Source organism: Diadema antillarum, unplaced genomic scaffold, assembly GCF_040938485.1.
Source record: "Diadema antillarum isolate AM-2024a unplaced genomic scaffold, OU_Dant_1.0 seq00002473_RagTag, whole genome shotgun sequence".
Classification (NCBI taxonomy): Eukaryota; Metazoa; Echinodermata; class Echinoidea; order Diadematoida; family Diadematidae; genus Diadema; species Diadema antillarum.
This window is the reverse complement of record NW_027273079.1, coordinates 48,802-71,977: the sequence shown is the minus strand read 5'-3', so window position 1 is coordinate 71,977 and position 23,176 is coordinate 48,802. Positions and strand designations below refer to the sequence as shown.

General features: G+C 36.8%; 1 protein-coding gene across 1 annotated transcript in view; it reads right to left on the bottom strand.

Annotated features, from left to right (window-relative positions):
• Positions 1-17,648: 17,648 nt before the first annotated feature.
• The window catches only part of LOC139714851 (probable E3 ubiquitin-protein ligase HERC4), a 40,516-nt gene continuing 34,988 nt past the window's right edge, over positions 17,649-23,176 (bottom strand). Inside the window, exons 11-14 of the mRNA XM_071626498.1 lie at positions 21,193-21,378; positions 20,545-20,719; positions 19,649-19,751; positions 17,649-17,896 (exon numbers count right to left, since the gene is read on the bottom strand). Of these exons, the coding sequence (XP_071482599.1) occupies positions 17,649-17,896; positions 19,649-19,751; positions 20,545-20,719; positions 21,193-21,378 (712 nt within the window). The remainder of the gene's footprint in view (positions 17,897-19,648; positions 19,752-20,544; positions 20,720-21,192; positions 21,379-23,176) is intronic.

Sequence of the window (23,176 nt, the reverse complement as noted above, 5' to 3'; positions counted from 1 at the left end):
CAGACGGCGAAGAAAACTACAGAAATACCATCTAAGGCAAAGCCGAACGCGATGGCAATGACATGACGTGAAGTGGAAACACACACACACATGCACACACGCTCACACACACACACACACACACACACACACACACACACACACACACATACACAAACAAACACTCACACACGCGCATACACATACCCATACACACAAACCCGTTGAACGTTTCTGGTTGAAGGACGGCGTCCTATTCTCACATTGTAATCTGATTCTGTGGTTAGCAGACGACCATGCCAATGTTACTCTGTATACAGCTGTACTGTGTAACAGTACGAACTCAACGCCTAACTGCGTGAAGTCCACGCCCATGCGTACAAAAAACCAACTTGTACACTGATAGTCTTTGCTCAAGTGACACAATGGGGAATTTCGACGCGTTAGGGTTACGGAAAAAAAAATCGCCCCCGGGACGCTCCGTATACACAGTTACACACTGTGGGAGCGTCCTGAGTCAATAGAGTGCTATATCGGTAAGCTTGAAAAACATACACAGTCTGTCACAGATTTTCGCACCTCCGTAGGTTTCGAATATCACGAGGAAAAAACGTACTTTTATAGTATACATAAGATTCTTATCTAATTAATACCCTTCGTTCACCTTGTTCTTGTTCACATTGGTCCAATGATCTTGAAAAAACGTTTTTTTCACGGCCATATACGGGTCCGTAGTCCTAGCTCCCCATCCCATTCACCATTTTCGAAATCAGTATGCAGTACACTGCGCACGTAAATATTCATGTGCTGGCGGAGTCGCAATGCGTTTAGCCTTCTGACAAGGCGTGCGCGCGCGCACCCACCCAGAAAGCAACGCAATATACAGCGAGAGGGTTTGCCAACAGTATGATAAGGCCTTACCACAAAGCTACACGACTTGATGGCCAGCGCATGCGCACAAATCTCAAATCCATTTACTGTATAAGATGTAGTTCTCCCGAGTTCCTCTCGACCGAGTCGCATTTAACTCATCAAACCGAGCAGAAAGGGACTATTACCAGAACCAAAAGTTGAACGCAGTCAGTCTTCAACATTACATCTTCACCTGTAAGTCTTCATATTGCGGAATTTTTGCGATTTCATATTGATTTTTAGGCGCTATACTTCGCCTGTCATGATCATGTCTGCTACAATGCGCAGCCCCAACACTGCGTGTTGGGGCTGGTCGCAGTTAGTTTACCACCAACTACCAAAATATGCAAAATAAAAAAAAAAATCAAGTAGGCCTAATTTAGGCCCTGGGGCTATACACTCTGTACGTTGTGTGTTGGGGCAAGCAGCTTTGTACATGAAAAAAAAAAAGTACTATCTATTTATGTAAATTTGAGCTTAGGTGTAAACTTTACACGTAGATTTATTCTTGTCTAGCTAGAGTCACAGTACCAGTGGTGGGTCAGTGTCAGTGACAACACTACAGTCGTTTAGATACTAGATTGTCTAGACTGACTGTGTACTCTAGTATTAAAGTAGAGTAATAGTAGTAGTAGTAGTAGTAGTACGAACAGTTATAGGGTAGACTGAAGTTCCAATGATATTGATAATACTGAATAAATTTAACTATTCTAGTATATTACTCAAATTACTTACTTTGTACTAGGTAATGTCAGTGTCACGTCAGTACTGAGTCTGTAGATTCTAGTTTCTGCCCAATTTCTGGTAACCTTTATCTGTTTATTTTTACTTCTGTCTGAATTAGCTAGACCTGACTGATGCGTAACTCACTAACTGTTATTGCGCTGACATGTAAGTCTCTTCTTACAACAAAGTTAGGGGTGATATTGGATATAAACTGTCAGCTGCCGGTGCCTTGTTATTAATCTTATCAGGAGCTTTCCATGGACCATGTCCATGCATGCAATCATCATCATGCTTGCCATAGTTGTATTGTAGGTACACATGTTTTATGATTATGAATATGAGGTCTATGCAAATCTGATATGGTAATAATTTTCACATGTATTATGTTCTCTGTGTGTTAAAAATCCTAGATTTCCAAGAAGGAGTGTTGCTCTTCGCCAAAGAAATGGATTGTGAACATGAGAAGAGACCACTGGATTCCAAAACCATACCGGTACTCTACCTTGTGTTCTGACCACTTTGAAGAGAAGTACTTCGATCGCACCGGCCAGATAACAAGGCTGCGGGCAGATGCTGTACCAACTTTATTCAACTTTCCACAACATCTCATGAGGGTACATGCAGAAGAACAAATTTTAATTTTGCATGATAGGTGTTTGAAATTTGAGTTTTAGGTTTGAAATCCGTCCGACCAGGAGCAGACATATACCCTTGTGTGTATGTCTGCTTCAGAAACGGATTTTAATCGACCATCACATCGCATCCTGGTCGCTGATGAAGAATGCGATATCTAAATAATGCGCTTTCCTCGCCAGGATAAAGCGTCTTGAGGTCTATTGCCATTTTAGATTTTTATCACATTCACTTCTGTTCTTTCAAACTATATTGCAGGATTTCATTTTAAATGGTGCTTAACCTAACAAGAGCAAGTGCAATTTTGCACTACATGTGGATATGAATGTATTGCCTTCGTTATCATTGCCAAGAATGCCTTTCATATTCTTGCCAGACAGTGTCCATTATTCATGGATTTATTTTTATGTTGTTGCCACATTGCCAATTTAATGCATGTTCATAAAACATTGCTTTCGCAATATGCAATATTTGCCATACATGTATTTGCGAGACTTGTCTTGCCTACATATTGTTGCCACGTTAACATTTCGTACTATACCATAGTATGTTTTCACATTCATAAGGATTTCATTTTGAATTGCGCTTGAAGCGAACCAGTGCAAGTGAAATCATGGATTATACAGTACAAATTGTATTGCCTTTGATATTTTTGTTAATATTCTTGCCAGTGTCCATTATTCATGGTTCTATTTTGCTGCCATATTGTATGCTAAGTGATTGTACATGCATTTGCTTTCATGATATACAAGACATGTAGTTGTCATATTTTGTGACACTGTCTTGTTTTGCCTACATGTACATACTTTGAGATACAGTGTAGTATGTTTTCACACTCTTTAGATTTCACTTTGAATATCGTTTGAAGCAAACGGGTGCGTGTGAAATCTTGCATTATACAGATGTTCATGTATTGCCTTTAGTTGATATTGTTATGCCAAGAATGCATTTGATATTCTTGCCCGACAGTGTTCATTATTTATGGATTTTATGTTGTTGCTATATTGCATGATAGTCGATTATACAGGCATTTGCTTTCGTGATATACAACATTTGTTGTATATATCTGTGATACTTGTTTTGCTTACATGTTGTTACCAAATTATGTTTTCATACTACACAGTGTATGGGATAGTTTTTGTTAAACTCATTACTAAGGATTTAATTTTGAATCATGCTGAGCTAACAAGTACAAGTGAAATCTTACATTTACAAATGTATTGCCTTTAATACTGTTGCCAGGAATGCCTTTGGTGTTCTTTTCAGTGTCCTCAATTCGTAGATTTATATTGCCATAGTGCATGCGGATCAACACAATATGTTTTCATACTATACCATAGTGCGTTTTTACACTCATTAGGATTTTCTTTTTGAATCACGCTTGAAGCTATCAAGGGCAAGTGAGCGTTGTGCACTATATTGATGTATTGCCTTAGACAGTGTTCATTATTCATGAATTTTATGTTGTTGCCCTATTGCATGTCCATTATAGATGTATATATGCATTTGCTTTTGTGATTACAATAGTTGTCACAAATTTGCGACACTGGTGGTCTTGCCTATCATTTGCATAATATGTTCCTGACGCATGTACTGCCTGTGATTATAGCCGCCGTATTAGGTATGATAATGGTACGTGTACTTCAAGCAAATGGTATATCACTGTACTGTGGTTGATTCTCAGCAATCAACTTTGACCTTGATAAATGTCAAATAAATTGTAAAAAATCAGGAAAATTAACTCTGTCCAACTTAACTTCCTTTTTTTTGTGGGAAGAAATCTTGAAAGGAGTTCATGCTTGTAATGTGTGTGTGTGAGTGTGTGAATACATATATATATATATATATATATATATATACATATATACATATATAATATATGTAAATAAATATAAATATATATATATATATATATATATATATATACATACATACATACATAATTTTATATATATATATATATATATATATATATATATATATATATACATGTATATTGATTGAGTACCGGCTAGTCTACATGTTGGTGCAGCAATATCATGATATCGAAAGTAAAACAGGAACCAAGTTCATGTTGATCACCAACAATTTATTTACAGCACACAAATATTTGAGCGATTCGCTCTTCTCAAGTGTTGTTGCAAATCGCTCAAAAATTGGTGTGGTGAAATAAATTGTCGGTGATTAGCATGAACTCGATTTCTGTGTTATTTCATGTATACAGATATACAGTGTATATATGCCTATAGGCCTATTGCTTCCTATATCAATATGTGCAATAGTGATAACTACATTGTACAATGTACTACACACTACTAATGATAATGATCACAGCAGGAATATAGATAATTAAGGTGATGTTGTCTTCCAAATTTCTAATATGTTGAACGAGTATATGTCAAATGGGGAAGATGTATTACATGATCATATCCACAAATCATACATTTTTACAACTGGACTGACTGGAAATTTAATTTGACCTGTTTAATGGGAGAAAAATCAAAAGCACGAACACACATCTTCTTACAATATCATTGGAGGGGAAAAAATGCAAGACATAGGGTTGAGAGGGGTATCAGAAAAATGGCAGGACACAGACAAGGACAGGCGCGCGTCTTAGATTATTTTATACCAAAGCAGATCACGTCTCCGAAGTCAAATAGATCTATCCGAAAGGGGAAAAAACACCTGTTTCAATACAGACAACTTTCAGGGAAGAGTGTGAAATAAATAACACAAATGAGTACATGAATCTGTGGTCAACGCTGGATTGAGAAGTACCAGTTTGACAGTTTACAAGTTCAAGTAAATATCAAGGGCTATAGCGGCTGTCATACTGTCCGATCAGTGAGTTGACCGTACCGTACTCGCGAGGAGCTGCGGAGGTTCCGCTTAAAGCAACATGGCGGCGTGTGCACTGAGGCGTCACATCCGGGGCGCGCGGTGGCGACACCGAGCTCAGCGGGTTGTGAATGGGTGTGATTCTTCTATGCGTAAGAGTTCTGTGGGTACGAAGAACGTATTGGAAGCAGCTGTGCATGTATAATAGAGGTCATATTTCTTAATTGACTTTTTAACATCATAAATGTGTTTTTGATGATATTTGCCCCTACGTATGAGAAATTGCACATTGAAGGGTTGTAAAGCTTCTCAAAGGGACACTCTTGAAAATGATGCCCTTTGGGGTTTTTTCAAAAATAAATCTTGCAGTGTTGATCAGTTCTTCATAAGATGAATACATAGATGCAGGCAGTTATTCTTGATTAAGGGGGTGTCATCATCACCTTATTGCCTACAAAGTACTTTAAAAGACTTTGTTTTGTCAAACAGATTAACTTTATGTCTTTTGAGCTGTTTAAGTGGTAGCCAAAACAAAAAAAAATACATTAAAATACCACAGTCATTCAAAGTTGTGTGATACTGATGATTGCTATGTACCAAGATCTAGTACAAGAACATAATAAGAAAACAAATTGTAGTCAAGCAGAGTTAGGGGTAGAGGCGGAGGAGGATAGGAGGGGGATAGAGGAGGGGGGGGGTAGAGGAGGGGGTGGGGAGGAGAAGGGGGAGGGAGGAAGGGATCTGACACAATAGATCAACATAAACCAGCAGAGCTTGTATGGGATGAATACTTTCCATTGACTGGTGTGCGTTACGTGCATTCTCTGTAGGGCTCACACGGGTAAATAATTCCCCATGGGAGACGTGTGTTAAAATTCAAAATTCAAAAAATTCTGTAAAATAGCTGGGAGAAATGAGGTGTTTCATCTTCACTAAACTGGATAAGTGAGATATACCCTTTCATCCATCAAAATTTCCAAGGGGGGTTCTTCGGCTCAAACTCTGTCTGTCTGTCCAAGGGTCAGCAAAGCCAGACTACGAGTTCTTTTCACTCAAAAAAAAAAAATCACCTATTTTCTGTACATGAAGCCACTGAAATATAGTCCCCTCAAATTCCAGCAGAAAAGCTTTCATCTTCCAACAAAAATACAGTTTGTAGAGGAATTCATACTCAATATTTACAGCTATTCAGTTTTTTGCCAAACTGCATCATTGGTGTTTAATTAATTTTTTTTCTTCATTTATTTTGGTATCTTTGGTACGAATTTGTGATGGGGTCTGGGACGTTCCTGTTTATTTACAGGTGTGAGCCCTATAGGTGTATCTAAGAAGCAGCAAACATGTCATGTGTTTAGTTTATTTCGAGCATATTTAATTTTCAATGCACATTACGTTAGTTACTGCATTGCACACTATAAAATGAAAGACAAACAAGCACAGAATATTAAAACACACGTCACGGCCAAACAGGAGTCGAGGGAAAACACAAAGGAAGGTGTAGTACATGAAATGCGAGATATTCTCTCAATGACCAATGGACCGTGTCTGATGTTAATGTACTCGAATTCTATGCATCTTTGTTCATATAATATTGCCTTAACAAAAACAAAGCTTGACGAAGACATGCTCTGCAATGTCTTACCTAGCAACAGCTACATTGAATGCCAAGTAAATTGCCGCTACAACAACAAAAAAATTAATTGGAGGGAACAGGTGAAGGAGATCGGTACAAAGCTGTGGAAAAGAAAACATTCATGAAGTTTGACATAGTTTTTTGCTGTTCATTTGGTGAATACACCAGTCAAATTGATTTTGCGTTCATTCAGTTTAGCAGGTTTTAATCATACACAGCCGATTTGTTGTTCAAAGTCATTCTCGAGCAGTAAAATTTGTACATGTACGTTATAGCTCATATCGAAAATGTCTTCATTCAAATTGGTAGCATACTTCAACTTCGCGAAGTGGTCATTTGATTAAGCAAGAGACGGTGATGTGATTGCGTAGTGCTACTACTCCAACATTTCGAGCAATCAAATTAGCACGATAGTTGCTTCAGTTATATCTCATAATCATTGTTATCACAGTCATGTGTTTCATCTATTCTTTTATATTTATGCACTCTTTTCGTGCCTATGTCTTTTCTACTTATTCTTTAACTTTTGCATATAGGTACATGTATAAGTATTTACGGGTTAACAAGAAATCTTATTGAAAACATTATGTAGTGATCTGGGTTCTTCCTTTGCATAGTACGTCTTGTTGGAAAAAGTGTATAATTTGATTTTGCTTCTTCTTTTTTTTTCATTGGGAAAAAGGTGCTCGGAACACTTAGATAATGAATGATTTATTGATCAGAAAAGTTCATTTGACAGGATGAAAAGGAAACCAAAGCCCAAATCTTTAATGTCGATTGAGTGAAAGAAGTAATGTTAGTAGAACACATCCGTGAAAGTTTGGGGGAAAATCAGACGATCCGTTCAAAAGTTTTAAATTTTCAAAGTATTGCTGGATAAGGATAAGGAGACTACTACACTTCATGATGTCCATATTGACAACAATATAAAGAAAGTATGGGTCTGTATAAGGAAAATTCCACAAAAATTAATTTTTAATGAAAAGTACACATTCCGTCGATTTGTTTATACTGCTATATCAACGGTAATATTCTACTGCTTTCTGAAAGAAGTAAGCAAGTGTGCTTTTTCATGAAGTTAGAAAAGTGAAAATATTTTGAATTTTCTATATGAAGTGCGGTAGTCTCCTCATGAAGGCATGAATTGCAGAAGTCTCCTAATCCAGGGATGATGGCACCGAAACTTTAAAAATCCATAACTTTTGATTCGATTATATACTTCTCCTAAAACTTTCACTGATGTTTTCTACAAATATTGCTTCACCCATCAACCCATATCTATATTTGGGCTTTGGTTTAATTTAATGTCGGGTGTGTCTGCCATAAGCATGCAGGTTAATCGGTTTGACGCCTCTCGACGGCGCCATCAACCTTGCTCTATCTTCGTCCGATGTACGCATGCACCTTGCGCATGGATCCAATGTGACAAGTTGGCGTGAGAGAAAGGGATATTCAATGTAACTGATACCGACCGGTTAAGAATGTTACATCGAAAAAGGCTTTCATTTCATTTCATTCTATATGAGAATTTCTTTTATTTCCGACAAACAAAAATACAATTCCTGCAAAACAATCATTTAAATGTACATAAGTGGCGCAATCGCACAAAAATCAATGCAACATAGTAATACGTAAAAAATACTGTGAACTAAAGTAAAATAAAAATGGCTTTTATGATATATTTGCGAACAGAAGAATCACGTAATTTATTTCTTCCTTGTAGCTATAGCAACACAATGAAAGTCGTATGAAAAAAAAAATGTATTTCAAAAATTTCATTTTTAACATTTACTTGTTACCATAGGAGTAAAAACTAACGTCCAATAGTGATAACTTGCAGCAAGTTATTCAGAACGCGAATGTTCACATGCAAATTTGTATGACCGAGAAGACAATTCTTTTCATTGCGACTAATCTGAATGCTCTCGACCGGCATCCTTATTTAATGATGAAAATGATAAATTCTTTAACCGAAATGGGAAAAATGAATTATTAAAACACGAATTTTTTAATGTCCAGCTGCATATCGCTATTTTTTTCCTCGTCTTTGAATGACCCTGCCCTTTGAAAGGGCGAATTCAAAAGACCTCCTACGTCAAAAGACCCATCCATTATGGTACAAACAAAAAGACTAGCTCCAACTTCTGAAAGTCTTCACCTACACCAAGTTTTTGTGCAGCATACCTTAATAGCTATAATGATTTATGTCATTTATATTGTCTTCCAATGCTATTTTTTTCGGCGACTCAATGAATGACCCGACTATCAAATTCAATGACAAACGAACGGCGAAATGTCTGTAAAAACTTATACGTTACAGCAACGGTACTGGTACAGGTGACAATGATAATTCAAAAAAAGCACCCGTTAAAAAGAACCTGCATTAGCCATTGTTAAACCCAAGCAGAATGAGCTCAAAGCACACATGGACGAACGAATAGATTCATTTAATTAATGTACATTCTTTCCTTTGCAGAAACAGTTATATTTTGTTTCTGTTCAACATTTAACCAGGTGATACTGACCAAATAAGTTCATGATTATAATGAATAATAGCACACATTTTGAAAACATCATAGATAAACAGCATCAACCGGATGAATTCATTCCTTTTCTGTGCCCAGTTATGTCTACACGTAGACTGAAATGGATCTGCTCAAGTGCCTGTATCTATATGTTTACATTTCACAGTTCTTTAGAAGACGAAACTTGTTTATCAGTATATGGTCTGTTTTGTTTGTTCGTTTTTTACTCATATGCAGTGCGATCTACAGTCTATCGCACTAAGCAAATTACCATACCAATTAGGATGAGAGGGATTTTTTAAATCTCTTTTATTCCAATTGAATCTATGAATGCAATAGAACCAATATTGAATAAACCGAATATAAAATGCATAGTTGCGTTTATTTGCCTTGGTATTTCAGTGTATGCATTCTTTTCAAAGGTTGTTTATCACTATCACCCTTCAAATGCAAATTAAGACAGTATTTACTGAATAATTATGTTAATTCAGCGCATTGAAATTCTGTTTTGTGCTGTCCAGGACTATCCCGCTATATTAGTCCAGTCAATCTAGCGATTTTTAGGGGGTAACCCACCACTAATTGCAACAGTAGGAATTTCACTGCAGAGCAAGTCGTTGAGGCCTCCTGAACACCATACTAAAAGTCCCAAAAAATCCAGCGGGGCAAAATAGTAAAATTTGCATAATATGCAAATTAGCACCTGAAATGAGAGGAAATTGACAGATCTCAGCTTCCCGTTATCCAATTTTAAAGATTTAAATGTATAAACTTATATTTTGTAGGTCAATGAACACGATAGATGCCTTTTCGAATTGGTCGTACAAAAATAATTTACATAAAATGCAAATTAGCGGTAACTGTAAGAGTACATTCATAACAACAGTACTCACGTTGGCATAATGCACGTTTTGCATATGGGGACGCGGGGTTGAGGGGGTAACTTTGGGCGCCTCCCAAGGGGCCGCTTTAAATGTGCATCACTTTTTACTATATAAGTATTGTAAAGCAATGTCTCCTGTATTGATTACATTGCATTTCTTGAAAACAAAAATACCCTTGCTATAAGGCACGATCGAATTTTGACAGTATGTACTTTTGGAACATATATATTCGCGTTATATGATATTATATGTTTTCTATATTGCCAAGAGGATAAAGGGCATTTCGGGGGCACACGCCACAGGGTCACCCTTCAATAAGCACCCTCTTTATTGTGTAGATCTTGTAAAGCAAATCTTCTTCTATCATATTCATGACTTTTCATTTATATAAGAGTGTATTTGCTGTATTGCTGGACCTACATTTAAAACCATTCACGCTAGAACAACTGCATTTGCGTTGCTAATATCCGTATCTTGTCATAAAGGGCGTGAGCGTAGGTGTAAATTTAGACACCTCCCCAGGGATTACCTTTGCATGTCCATCTTTTTGACAATGTAGTTATTGTAGAGCAAAGTTTCCTCTACTAATTAGTTGCATTTTTTTTGGGAAACAAAAGTGCCTTTGCTATACGGCACGATGGAATTTCGAAAACATGTACGTTTGGAACATATATATATTCGCGTTATATGATATTATATGTTTTCTGTATTGCAGTGAGGGTGGAGTATTTTTGGCACATCCCACAGGGTTGCCGTTTGATGCGCACCCTCTTAAGTGTATAGATCTTGTAAAGTTAAGTTTCTTCTATCATTTTCATAACTTGTCATCGATGAAAATTGTATTTGATGTATTGCCGGAACTACTTTTACAACCATTCACGCTAGAACAACGGTATTTGCGTTGCAAATATCTGTGTTTTGTCTTAAGGGTGCGTGAGCGTAGGTGTAATTTTGGACCATTCCCAAGGCATTGTCCTTTAATGTTCACCCTTTTGACAATATGGATATCGTTAAGGGATGTCTCCTCTATTAACTACAATGTATTTTTGAAAACAAAAGTGCCCATGCTGCATGGCATGATCGAAGTTTGAAACATGTACGTTTGGAACATATAGTATATTCGCGTTAATGATATTCAATGTTTTCTATATTGCCGTGAGGGTGGGGTACTTTGGGGCACATCCCACAGGATTGGAATTTAATGTGCATCCTCTCACTGAATAGATATTGTGAAGCAATGCTTCTTCTATCATTTCCACGACATTTATCGATATAAAAGTGTGTAGCTGTATTGCCGGAACTACTTCTAAGACCATGCACCAAAGAACGTCAGTATTTGCGTTCATAGTATCCGTGTGTTAAATACGGGGCTTGAGCAGAGGTGTAATTTTGGACACTTCCCAAGGGATTGCTTTGAAATGTTCACCCTTTTGACAATAAAATTAAGGTAGAGCAATTTTTTCTTCTTTTAATTATATTGCATTTCTTGAAAACAATAGGGCACTTGCTGTACAACCGTTGGAAAATTGGAACATATTTGTGCTAAATGATAGTGCATGTTTCCTATATTGCCCTAGGGGTTGGATGATTTGAACACATCCCACTCGGTGGGCTTTGATTGTGCACCCCTTTGACTATATGATATTGAAAAGCAGTGTCTCTACCATTTAAAAATCATGAAAAGTAAAGTGTTTTTATTTACAACCCGGCAAAACGACTTTCTACGTGCATGTACAACTGAATTTGCTTTGGCATATAATACATGTTTTGTTAACCTGTTTTGGGACCACGAAGGTCAAGGTATGGGTGATTTGGGCACTTCCCAAGGGCTTGCGTTTGAATGTCCAACTTTTTGACAATTTATAGATATTGTAAAGCAACGTCTTCTGTATTACCTGAATTGCATTTAACGAAAATAAAAGAGTATGTGCTAGACAGGCGGAAGAACTTTTCAGAGGCATGTACCCATGGAACATTTTTTTTTCGCCGTTGTATATACTGCATGTTTTTCATTGCCCTTAGGATTTCACCTTTTCATCTTATAGATATTGTAGATTAATAATTCTTCTATAACTTCCACTGAAATTTAATGGAAATGAAACGAAAAGGACGTTATAGAGGGTTGTTTGTTTGTTTGTTTTTTCGCTTCAAACAGCTGTATTCACGTGTATATACTGTGTTTTGTACCGGGCTGTGATGGTATAGGGATAAATTCGGGTACCTCCCTCCGAGTCGCTTTGACTCATGTTCACCACTTTTTAAAGATGTACTTTCATGGAAATAGTCTTTGCTAGACGGCCAAACGACTTTAAAGAAAAAAAAAATCTTGTACGCTTAGAACAACGGAAATCGCGTTGGTTGATGCATATTTTGCAAATGGCCTTGGGGATAATATGATCGATAGGGGTAACTTTGGTCACTACCCACAGAGTTTCCTTTGACTGTGCTATCATCAATATCTCAAAACCCTCAAGGGTGCAAGAGCTGAATCATCCAGAATCGAATAAGCAACTCTCCAAATTGGACAGGTTATAGATGTTGACAGTTGTTTATATTCGTACTTTGATTCTACGTAATTAATGGATAAGCTATCATTATCTGTCTGATAACAAACTATTATTCGCTTAAAATCATTTATGCTAGGTTTCTAATGCTGAAAAGTTTGTTTTTGGTGAAGAGAAACTGAAATATCACATTTGAACACTCTTGATATGCTCATATCGGGCACTTTGGTGCATTTGAATATTCCGTTGGCTCGGTACCCTTTGCATATTATGCAAATGAGGCCCAGATTATGTTACATGGAATTGTTTGCATCGCACTAAGTGACATTGCAAACATATGTTTCAACACTTTCGGTGTTCCAATCTGAAACCTAGAAGCATAGTTTTCATGGAAACACTGTATTATTATCATTATTGGAGCTAATTTGCATATTATTCAAATGAGTCCATGAATATGTACATGGGAATGTTTGCATCGCACTAACTTACATTGCAAACATATGTTTCAACACTTTGGGTGTTCCAATCTGAAACCTAGAAGCATAGTTTTCATGGAAACACTGTATTTTTATCATTATTGGAGCTAATTTGCATATTATGCAAATGAGGCCCAGAATATGTCCATGGACATGTTTGCATCGCACTAACTGACATTGAAAACATAAGTTTCAACACTTTCGGTGTTTCAATCTGAAACCTAGAAGTATAGTTTTCATGGAAACACTGTATTGTTATCATTATGAGGAGCTAATTTGCATATTATGCAAATGAGGACCAGATCATGTCCATGGAAATGTTTGCATCGCACTAGCTGACATTGTAAACATAGGTTAAAACACTTTCGGTTTTCCAATCTGAAACCTAGAAGCATAGTTTTCATGTATACACTGTATTTTTATCATTATGGGAGCTAATTTGCATATTATGCAAATTTAGCCACTTTACCCCATTGGATTTCTTGGGACTTTTAGTATGGTGTTTAGGAGCCCATAACAAGTTGCACTGCAGTGGAATTCGTACTGTTGCAATTAGTGGTGGGTGAAACCCTATTTTGACTGGACTATATAGTCCATGGGCCAAGAGCCGAAAAATGGGTTGTTGGTACCATCCGAGGTGGCAAAACCTTTTTGGTGTCATTTTGTTTGTCGGACATAGATATGCTTATCAAGCTATGATAGCATTTCCAAATGAGTAGCTTAGTCATAATAAATGAATTTTTAACCAATTTGGTCTCGTTTTCATGTCCCTATACTTCTGAATCGAAACTAACCGCTATACAAATACGAGCACTGCCTTCTGCATGTCCACAGGTGTTCTGCTGTAAACGCGGTGCGCTTAGTCTTTATTCAAGGCAGCGAAGGGAATATCCAAAGGGTTACGATGTCCACAGCTGTCACGCGGTGCGCTTAGTCTTTATCTAGAACAATGTACCGTTAATCATATCTAAAGTTCCTAATAAAAGGGATTATCTATACTGTTTTTATACCACCCTCTCAACAAATACATCAGTTTTAAACAAAAATCACTCTGTTCATTTACAACATTGTTAATTATAATGTATTGTAGTGTACCGGTACATTGTTTTTGCATAATCTTTCATTGTTGGATGGAAATAAAGCGACATTGGCGTGGTATTAGCGTTTTCACTGTAGCGTTTTCATCGGAAAATGATAAATAATTGAAAAATACGCTAGAATTCACTAGAAATTGCTTTTTTGTTGTTGTTGTTTTTAGATAAAGGGATATACACTGTATTATAAGCTTTGGATATTCCCTTCGCAGTCTTGAATATTAGACTAAGCGCTGTGGACATCATAACCCTTGGATATTCCCTTTGCTGCCTTCAATAAAGACTAAGCGCACCGCTTTTACAACAGAACACCTGTGAACATACAGAAGACAGTGCTCTTCTTTGTATAGCGCTTGGTCTCGATTCAGAAGTACAGGGATATAACAACGAGACCAAATTGGTTTAAAATTCATTTACTATGACTAAGCTACTCATTTGGAAATGCTATCATAGCTTGATAAGCATATCTATGCCCGACAAACAAAATGACACCAAAAAGGTATTGCCACCTCAGATGGTACCAATATCTGGCCTGGCCCATGGACTAATACTGTACTCCATGTAGGGTTGTTGTCATGTTAAACCAGACTTTAAGAGCCCAGCTGTTTGCGCCCTTAAATTCTATCACTGTGTTCATGTATATTTTTCTTTCTTTAAAGATAGCTGGGACGAGGTAACAGCTGGTATTTCACATTCTCACTGCACTGTAACTGGTTGTTGAATGTCTTTTTTTTTCTGGATTTGCAGGTGCATGTGTTCCCTTCTTAATACACGCAATGTACACATTTCTAATACTGTCTAAACGGTATCATTGTTATTTTATATTAAGTCATATTGTATTGCCAGAACGACAACGGTTTATCTGCCTACAGCATGTGGCTTTTCCGACCCCTAACCTGCACTAGAGAAGAATTTGCTATATAACTGTAAAATTGTACTCTTTTACTTTGTTTTTCTCTTATGTTCCGGTCATTGTTGTACCCGTGCTCCCCTTCTCAATCTTAAACTCGATTTTAACTGGGACCTACGCTCAACAAGCTCGCTTTTAAGTAGGTTCCGCCATATTTCTTAAGCATTCATTCGCAGATTCCAAATTTAACAGATCGACCACTATTATGTTTTATATATTTGCAATATTCTATGTATGTCATGTATTTCATTTAATTTTGTTATATTTGATGTAATTTTTCATCGAGAAATATGAAAATAAATTGAAATTGAAATTGAAATTCTTTTCAGTTGATATCTTTGTTATTTACTTTATAAATTATCTTGTCTCTTCCGTATTTTGATTATGCTGTAATGCGCAGGTAAGTACATTCCCACAGAAATTGCACAATACTAATTTACAATCATTATCTTCATTATCATTTGTCTGAATTCGACATCCAGTACGGCGATAATGTTCTGCTACAAGCTAGCAACTGTAAATGGTGTTAAGTGACAAAAAAAAAAAAATGATGTGGAAGCCAGATCATGCTAAGCATTATAATAAAACATGACACACGGAGAATCATTCCAATTGTAAATATGCCAACAGACAGTAAAAAATAAATCCATGAAAGAAAGTTCGTCTAAAAAAAAAATGAGATTTGATTTTGTTGACAAAAACTTGTCTTTGAATTAGATGCTGTACAAACCCTCACTACGTAATCCTATATTGATTTATCATTGAAAATCTTCCTTTCTGCAAATGTAAGATATTCACCTGCATGATTTCAACACCATTGCCACACTGAAATTTGAGTGCTGTCTGCTCTTAAGGTCAATATTTTAGTTGATGAAGGAAAGTAATTAACCCCCCCCCCCCCCAAAAAAAAAAAAAAAAAAAAAAATTGCGACCATCACTCCAAGTGCTGTCGAGGGTGGCATATACCAAACTGTATACAGCCAGGATCTAACACCAAAAGATGACAATGACATATTTTGTGTTACTCTGCAAAATTTGCTAAGTTTAAACGATGTAATACATATCAAAGTACTAACATTATATCTATAATACAATTAATCTAAATATAACCATCTTCTTACACTTTGCACAATCTGAAGAAAACAATGTGTAAGTAGCTGTGTAAGTATCGTAAGGGTTTCTTGTGAGTTTCATGGGTCTTTGTTGTACATCAGAATGTGTGTTATACTATCACACATTACATCCCGGTAGCACAAAAATGATATATAAAAAATGTACCAACATGACACAATCATTATGATTGTGACGGCGATCAAATGTTTTCCATTTGCCATTTCTGAGAACTTTGTTGGCTCAAAACACATTTACGATGGGCCAAAGTACTGGAATTCACTTCCCAGTAACATTACAACAGCTCAATCTCTGAATTCCTTCAAGAATAAATTAAAATCATTTTTATTGAAATTTTACAACATCCAACAGAGTTAGTTTCCCTTTATCATCTCAGTCAAGTCATCATTCTTTTTTACATAAGTCCTCCTAAGTATGTCCCTGTCTGTGTTCTAAATATAACGATGTGTTTTTCTCTTTCTCCTGCATTCTTACCAACATAACTACGTATAAAAAATGTTTTGCATTACATTCAATCCAGCTTGTATTTTATCACTTATTTTACATTATGAAATCTAGATTGCTTGCGTCCACGATGGCACATGCTGTAGTTCCCTCTTTTTTATCCCTTTTTTCCCTCTCTTTTTTTCCCTCTTTTTTTTACCTTTCCTTTTCTCTCTTTTTCCTCTTCCCAATCATTTTGATGTCAGTTGACATCGGTTCGTTTATTGTGTTTTATATTGATGTTTTGTGTATTTTCTGAGGGTCCCATATCGTACAAGCTTTGCTTCTTAGTGGGACCCTCCACTTCCATCCTCATCCTTAGTTGACTTGTATTATACGCTTTATGTATTTAACAAAGATGTAATCGCATCTACTTTTCATTTTCATAATTTTCTTATGTACCTTTTCAAATTTTGTTATGTATCACAAATATCCCGTGTATATGCAATGTACATAATTTCTTTGTTCATTTTGATGGAGGTGAAAATAAAGTTGAAAGTTGAAAGTTGAAATTATGTGAATTTCTATAAGGATTTTGCTTGAAACCGCAGTTATAGGCACGCATCAGTTTTCATGACTTATTTGTCTGCGTGCCTTCTTATGCAGACAGCAGTAGCAAGTTGAAATTTTGCCAACATCTTGCTGTTTTAACTAATAACTTCTGTATAGTTCATTTGGTTCCCGCTTTTCCTCACATATTAAAAGTGGGATATTACATGTAATATGATTGCATCCATAAAACTTAATGTCTCTGTAAGATACGGTCTCTGTCTTAGACACCGGTCTGGTTTTTTTTCTTTCTTCCAGCATCTCGCCATGGATTTACAGGTACATCAAAATCTTGAACATGAAATCAGAAACATGTCATTGTATCTTGGCTTGGAAGCAAATGACTGGTTTTTCCTCTATTCTTTCCTTCAAGGAATGTGTAACTTGTGGAAACCTGTGGTGATATTGAGAGCTTTTCTCAGCCGAAATTCCAGGTGTTCCTTGCGTCTGTACATGGGGAGATGTAGCACAACGTACCCCTGGCAGGTGTTCACTTCCGGGCACATGTCCTCCGGTGGTCCCCCGCGACAATCTTTTTCCCCGCCCATGGGCCACATTCGAGGACCGATCACTCCGAATCCACCAATAGGTACATGTGTGGCTCCAGTGAAGAATCCTACAGGGATATAAAAGTACCCATACGCATATGCTCATATACAGATACAATGTACATATAAACATATTAACATAATTATATATACATTTAAAAAATATTCATCATGCTAAAAGATTCAATTCATTTGACACCTTTTTTCTATTTAAAAAAATCCAAAATTAGGCCTATATACACATCATTTTATATAAAAGAGAATGCCTGATAATCACCTGTAATATTCTCTTGGAGAGGTGTAAAAGCAGCTTTATTTCACCAAGATGAAACTTTTTTTTCACAGATGTAGCAATTGTTGCTTTTAATGCAATTTCTATCCATTTACCTCATTACTCTGTATGCATTTCCGCAAAGAGAATGAAGGAAAGGAACTATAGAAGCCATAAAAGATTCTCCTTCATTCATGCCATCATTTTACAAACCATTTTATTTCAACGCTTCGACTGTAACGTTTTGTCATGGTGACTTATGATGATAATAATAATGATAATGCCTTTATATGACGCTTTATACTTGTGTTTCTAAGCGCACACGTGCTATTCATACAAAGACTATAGAAAATACAATAACATTAATTACAGTCAAAAGACGATGAACAAGAAAAACGATACGTGTGATTCAGTGGTACAAGAAATAATAACTGTGTGCACCTCCAGCAAAAAAAAAGAAAGATAATAAAATAAAAAAAATATATATATATATGTACAACTGATTAAACAGATGAGTTTTGAGAAGGATTTAAAATGATTCAATAGATGATTTGATTTGATTTGATTTGATTTGATTTATTGATTCCTGTATTATCATTGTACATGAACATACATGTACATGTACATATACAAATGTACATACATCGTTGGAGCCATACATATATACATAATCATCAGTTGTTAACAAAATAGTTTTTCTTCATTGCCTTTACACAATGTACAGCAGAAACATATCAGTAATACAAGCGTACAATGAATGAGGCATTTTGAATATGAAGAGGGAGTTTATTCCAAAGGGTGGAGGCAATGGAGGAGAAGGCTCGGTCACCATAATGGGTTTTTGTACGTGGGCCATGAAGTAATTTGAGAGAAGAAGATGAACGGAGGGGTCTGGCAGAAGAGTTTGAGCGAAGAGAGACTAGGTTTGGAAGATACGTCGATGCAAGATTACATATCGGGTGCTTATGGTGTTGCCCAGTGCCGAATATACAACGACGATGAAAATGATAAATTCAATTATTCGTACAGTTTTACAAAGACTCAGTTGAATGATAACCCACAGCAATAGCCAGGAAGAGAAAGGCAGACCATAAACAATCGTCTGATGTAAAGATATTAACCCTCAAGGGTCTAAATGAGGACCACAGGAAAAATTGCTTCAACCAAGCAGATGCTGGCTTTTGATTTAAAAGAACACTGTGTTGCTAACCATGGTTTTACTTTCTTAATCTGTGTACGACTGCAAACGACAAACTGAATCTTTGTACTCTATTTATTGCAGTACCTGCTTAAAGATTGAGGAATAAAACTCTGCGGAACATTTTTATTGGATTCCCAACTTGACACTGTCAGTTCCAAAGTAGTATGACATGGTATTTCACAACAGAATATTGAAAGACTTGTGCAGGGGTGTTTGGGTTTTTTTTTTTCGGGTTTTTTTTTCAGAATACATACGTGGAAGTCTTAACCTTAGCAAAGCTATTGACTGTTGTGATATGCAGGGAAAAACTAAGGATTGTTTGAAAGCTCCTTAGTAAGACCAACTTACTCAAGAATTCTCTCTTCTCTTCCTCTAGAAGACTGTGAAAGACTTCCCAGAACATCTTGATGACTCGATGTTCTCTGGTGTATCCTTGCTCGAACCGAAAGCTCTGAAACAAAGGTTTTCATGTTTGTATTTATTTTTTACTTAAAGTCGATGTATTTTGTACATTTCGACAGGTCACTTTTAGCAATAAAACAAACAGACTCTGACGACGACAATTCGTGAGAAAAAGAAATACTGGGCGTAAAATTAATATTCACTTTACTGCAACATCAGAATCACTCACACACACACACACACACACACACACACACAAACTGTGAATGATTATTGTCCATAATGATGGCTTTAACAGGTGGATGCATTTCGTATGGAGATTGAAACGTGATTCGCTCGTAAAACTATGAACATCAGTTTTGAGCCACTACAAAATCTGTCATCATTCATGTGGGTATTCCACATTTACATTAACACTGCAAGAAAAACAGTCGACATGATTACGTACAGAGGATGATGAGATCATTTTATGATTTTACATATTTTACCATTGATGTCCTCTATGTTTACGTGAGTACGTAAAATCTAACATAAATTTGCTCTATGAGCATATTGCAGGCACTTTGACAGTGTATTTCATTCTTTAAGGATACTGCATTATGTATCCAAAAAGTTTTAAATTTCTTAAATTTGGGAACTTTATTTGCAAGTTTCTTAAACTCCTTGAACCTCACTACACCATATTCTCGACAAAGACCTGTTTGAAGTCATGGTTGACCCATTTATGACTAAAAAATGATAACTGAACCGAAAACATACAAAACCATAGGGGAAAAGACCTCTTCAGAGGGGGCAAACGTGTCGGGGCAAATGACGAGAGAACAAGACGAAACAGAACGTACCTCCTCAAACGTCCTCCAGTCGTATTCTCCACCGAGGAAGAGCGCTCTCATCTCCTCCCACTTAAAGAGCTCCTGGAAGCGGTTCATCAGAGTTACTTGCAGAAACCCACTTTTGAATGCCTGCACCTGCTTTTCAGCCGTGTGGTATCTGGAGTACAGCTCGATGTACTCTTTGCTGTTGGTGGGGTTAAGATCGTGGACAACTTTAGAATCACTAGTCACAAGAACATTACATCGGAGATTTAATATGTCTTAACATGAACGGGGAAGTTTCTCCAAACATAATCTGCGGATTCAGTGAATTTTGCTGGCAGATGTAGTGAAAATCCGAGAAAACTTGACGATCCGTTCAAAAAATCACCTATTTTTGAAGTTTTCTCTGGGATTATACAACCGTAAGTAATTTGAGATGTCACAATAGGACACTACATGTTTCGTATGTACGTCCACATGAAACAGTATAAATTCAAGTCACTTTCAATACGTCGAATTCTTAACAACAATTTCATGAACAGTCTGAAATGTCTGTTGCTATTTGTTTGTATGATTGAAGTTGCCTGTATCAAAAGGTTGCGCCTGAAATTACGTCGGCTGTCTGAAAAATTGAACCCAAGGTTAAAGAAACAGAACATTACTTTGCAAACCTACACATTGTCTTTTGTCACCATCACTGCTTCACCACCTTCTTTTAGCTCCTTGGTCTCTCCACTGGAGTCGTCTACAAGAAACGTCATCTCCATGGCTTTAAGGTCTTCTTCAGACAGCTGTGATAAGGACTGAATGCTCTTGGCCATATCCGGTTCTAGAAGCTGCAGGTCCTTGGTGCTGGATACTCTGTGAGACATTAATTGATTTTGTTTTATTATTACAGCTACAAAACCTAGAACTTCATCCATTCAGATAAAAACATACAGATAACAACTTACAGGTTACGGATATAGACGACACATTTCATCTTGATTCACACGTTATTTCCATAAGGGTTTCATGAGTATAGAAATTTATTTTGCTTCTTAACCTCGTACACACTGATGCTTTGTATGACATCTGTTCTTTCTAGAACAATTATTTCACTTATTGGGGTGAGTTAAACTGCAGAAAACTCCTAAGTTTTGTTGTTGTTTTTTGTAAATTTTTATGTTCTATCGCATATATCCAAATATTCTGCCTCTCATTAGTAGATCTCTCAGAAACACAAGACTTTGTAAGAAGTGGACACGCGTGAGATGAGAGGGAACCATCTCTTCATAATAATGCCGTTCTAGTATAAATTTTCCCGCACAATTTCGTCACATTTGCATTTTTGATACATAATGATTCGTGCAATTGCGAACGAATTCGAATGATCACTGAGATCAACATTCAAAAAAGATAACTAGTTCTTTCAATTCAATTTCATCAGCGTGAAATTTCATGATTTTCTCACATAAACGCGTATCAAGCGCGTTCAAAATAAAAATGCTCGTGAGACGCATTCAAATTCGCACCATCACCGCCCTGATGAACGTTAAGGAATTCGAATTCACGAATTCTAGTCAAGCAATTTATAGCATTTGGGCAATGTTTTTGTTCCTGCTTAGATGTGCTATTTGTAGCTCTTCATTTAACGTTTGAATATACAGTTGTATTAACAGACCTTGTGATAAAACCTTTGCATTAGGCCTATAGTGAAATGTTTCATTCCTTTAATCTATAGCTTGTACATAGAACGCCACTTCAGTCATGGACCTAATAACATGGACTATTCGCGGCAGTCTTTCTTTGATGTAATGATCATCTCCGACACATGATTATGTACATCTTAATGAGTACATTCAGGTGTCTTGACAATAACGATTGTGTAATCATGTATCGTCACCAAAGAATCGTTTCCCTCATTTCAGTCTTGTTTCTCTGATGTGCCTTTTTCAAATGTCTTTGAATAAATACAGATGATGAGGAGCGGCAAAACCTGAGATCATGACAAATATTGTGTCAAAAGATGGGCAATTGTTGATTCGCACATTTTCGCACACGCATAAGACCTTGCCTAATGGCAAGATATACCTGTTCTCCACCATTACCATTATCACGCTGTCACCCCGTTCAGAGAGCTGAAAAGTGCCCGATGTGCTCCGATGTACCCCGATTCGACTGTCGATCTGCAGTCAGTCAACTTATTAGCATGCAGAACCGAAGAAATATACTGTGGACCTCGAAGAGGCTCCTAACCTCACGGTTCTTTTGCAGCAATGCATTGTTATAAAAAAAGACGTGCTGATTTTTCCAAGGCTTTTTCTTGATGTTGTTATGAGGTCTGGTGCATAGACTAGCATCATATGCAAGGTACACAGTATAGTAAGCAGTACCCAGCACTTGAATGTAGGCCTGCAATGTGGAGTACTTCTAGCATAGAAAGAGCTAACATGTTGTCTTGGAGTGGAGATCTCCGTAGCAGAATGCAATATCTGCCTCCAAAAGGAATTTTCAAGGTGGGATCAGAGAGAATTTGGATGTATGTTCGATTTGCCCGGCATGAACAATTCAACATTGCATTGTGCATGCAATCTTGTGACTGTACTGCAGCTTGTATGGTGATGAAATCGGCGGGTGTACCCAGTCACGGCAGTTCGCGCACTGAAATGCTAGTTTG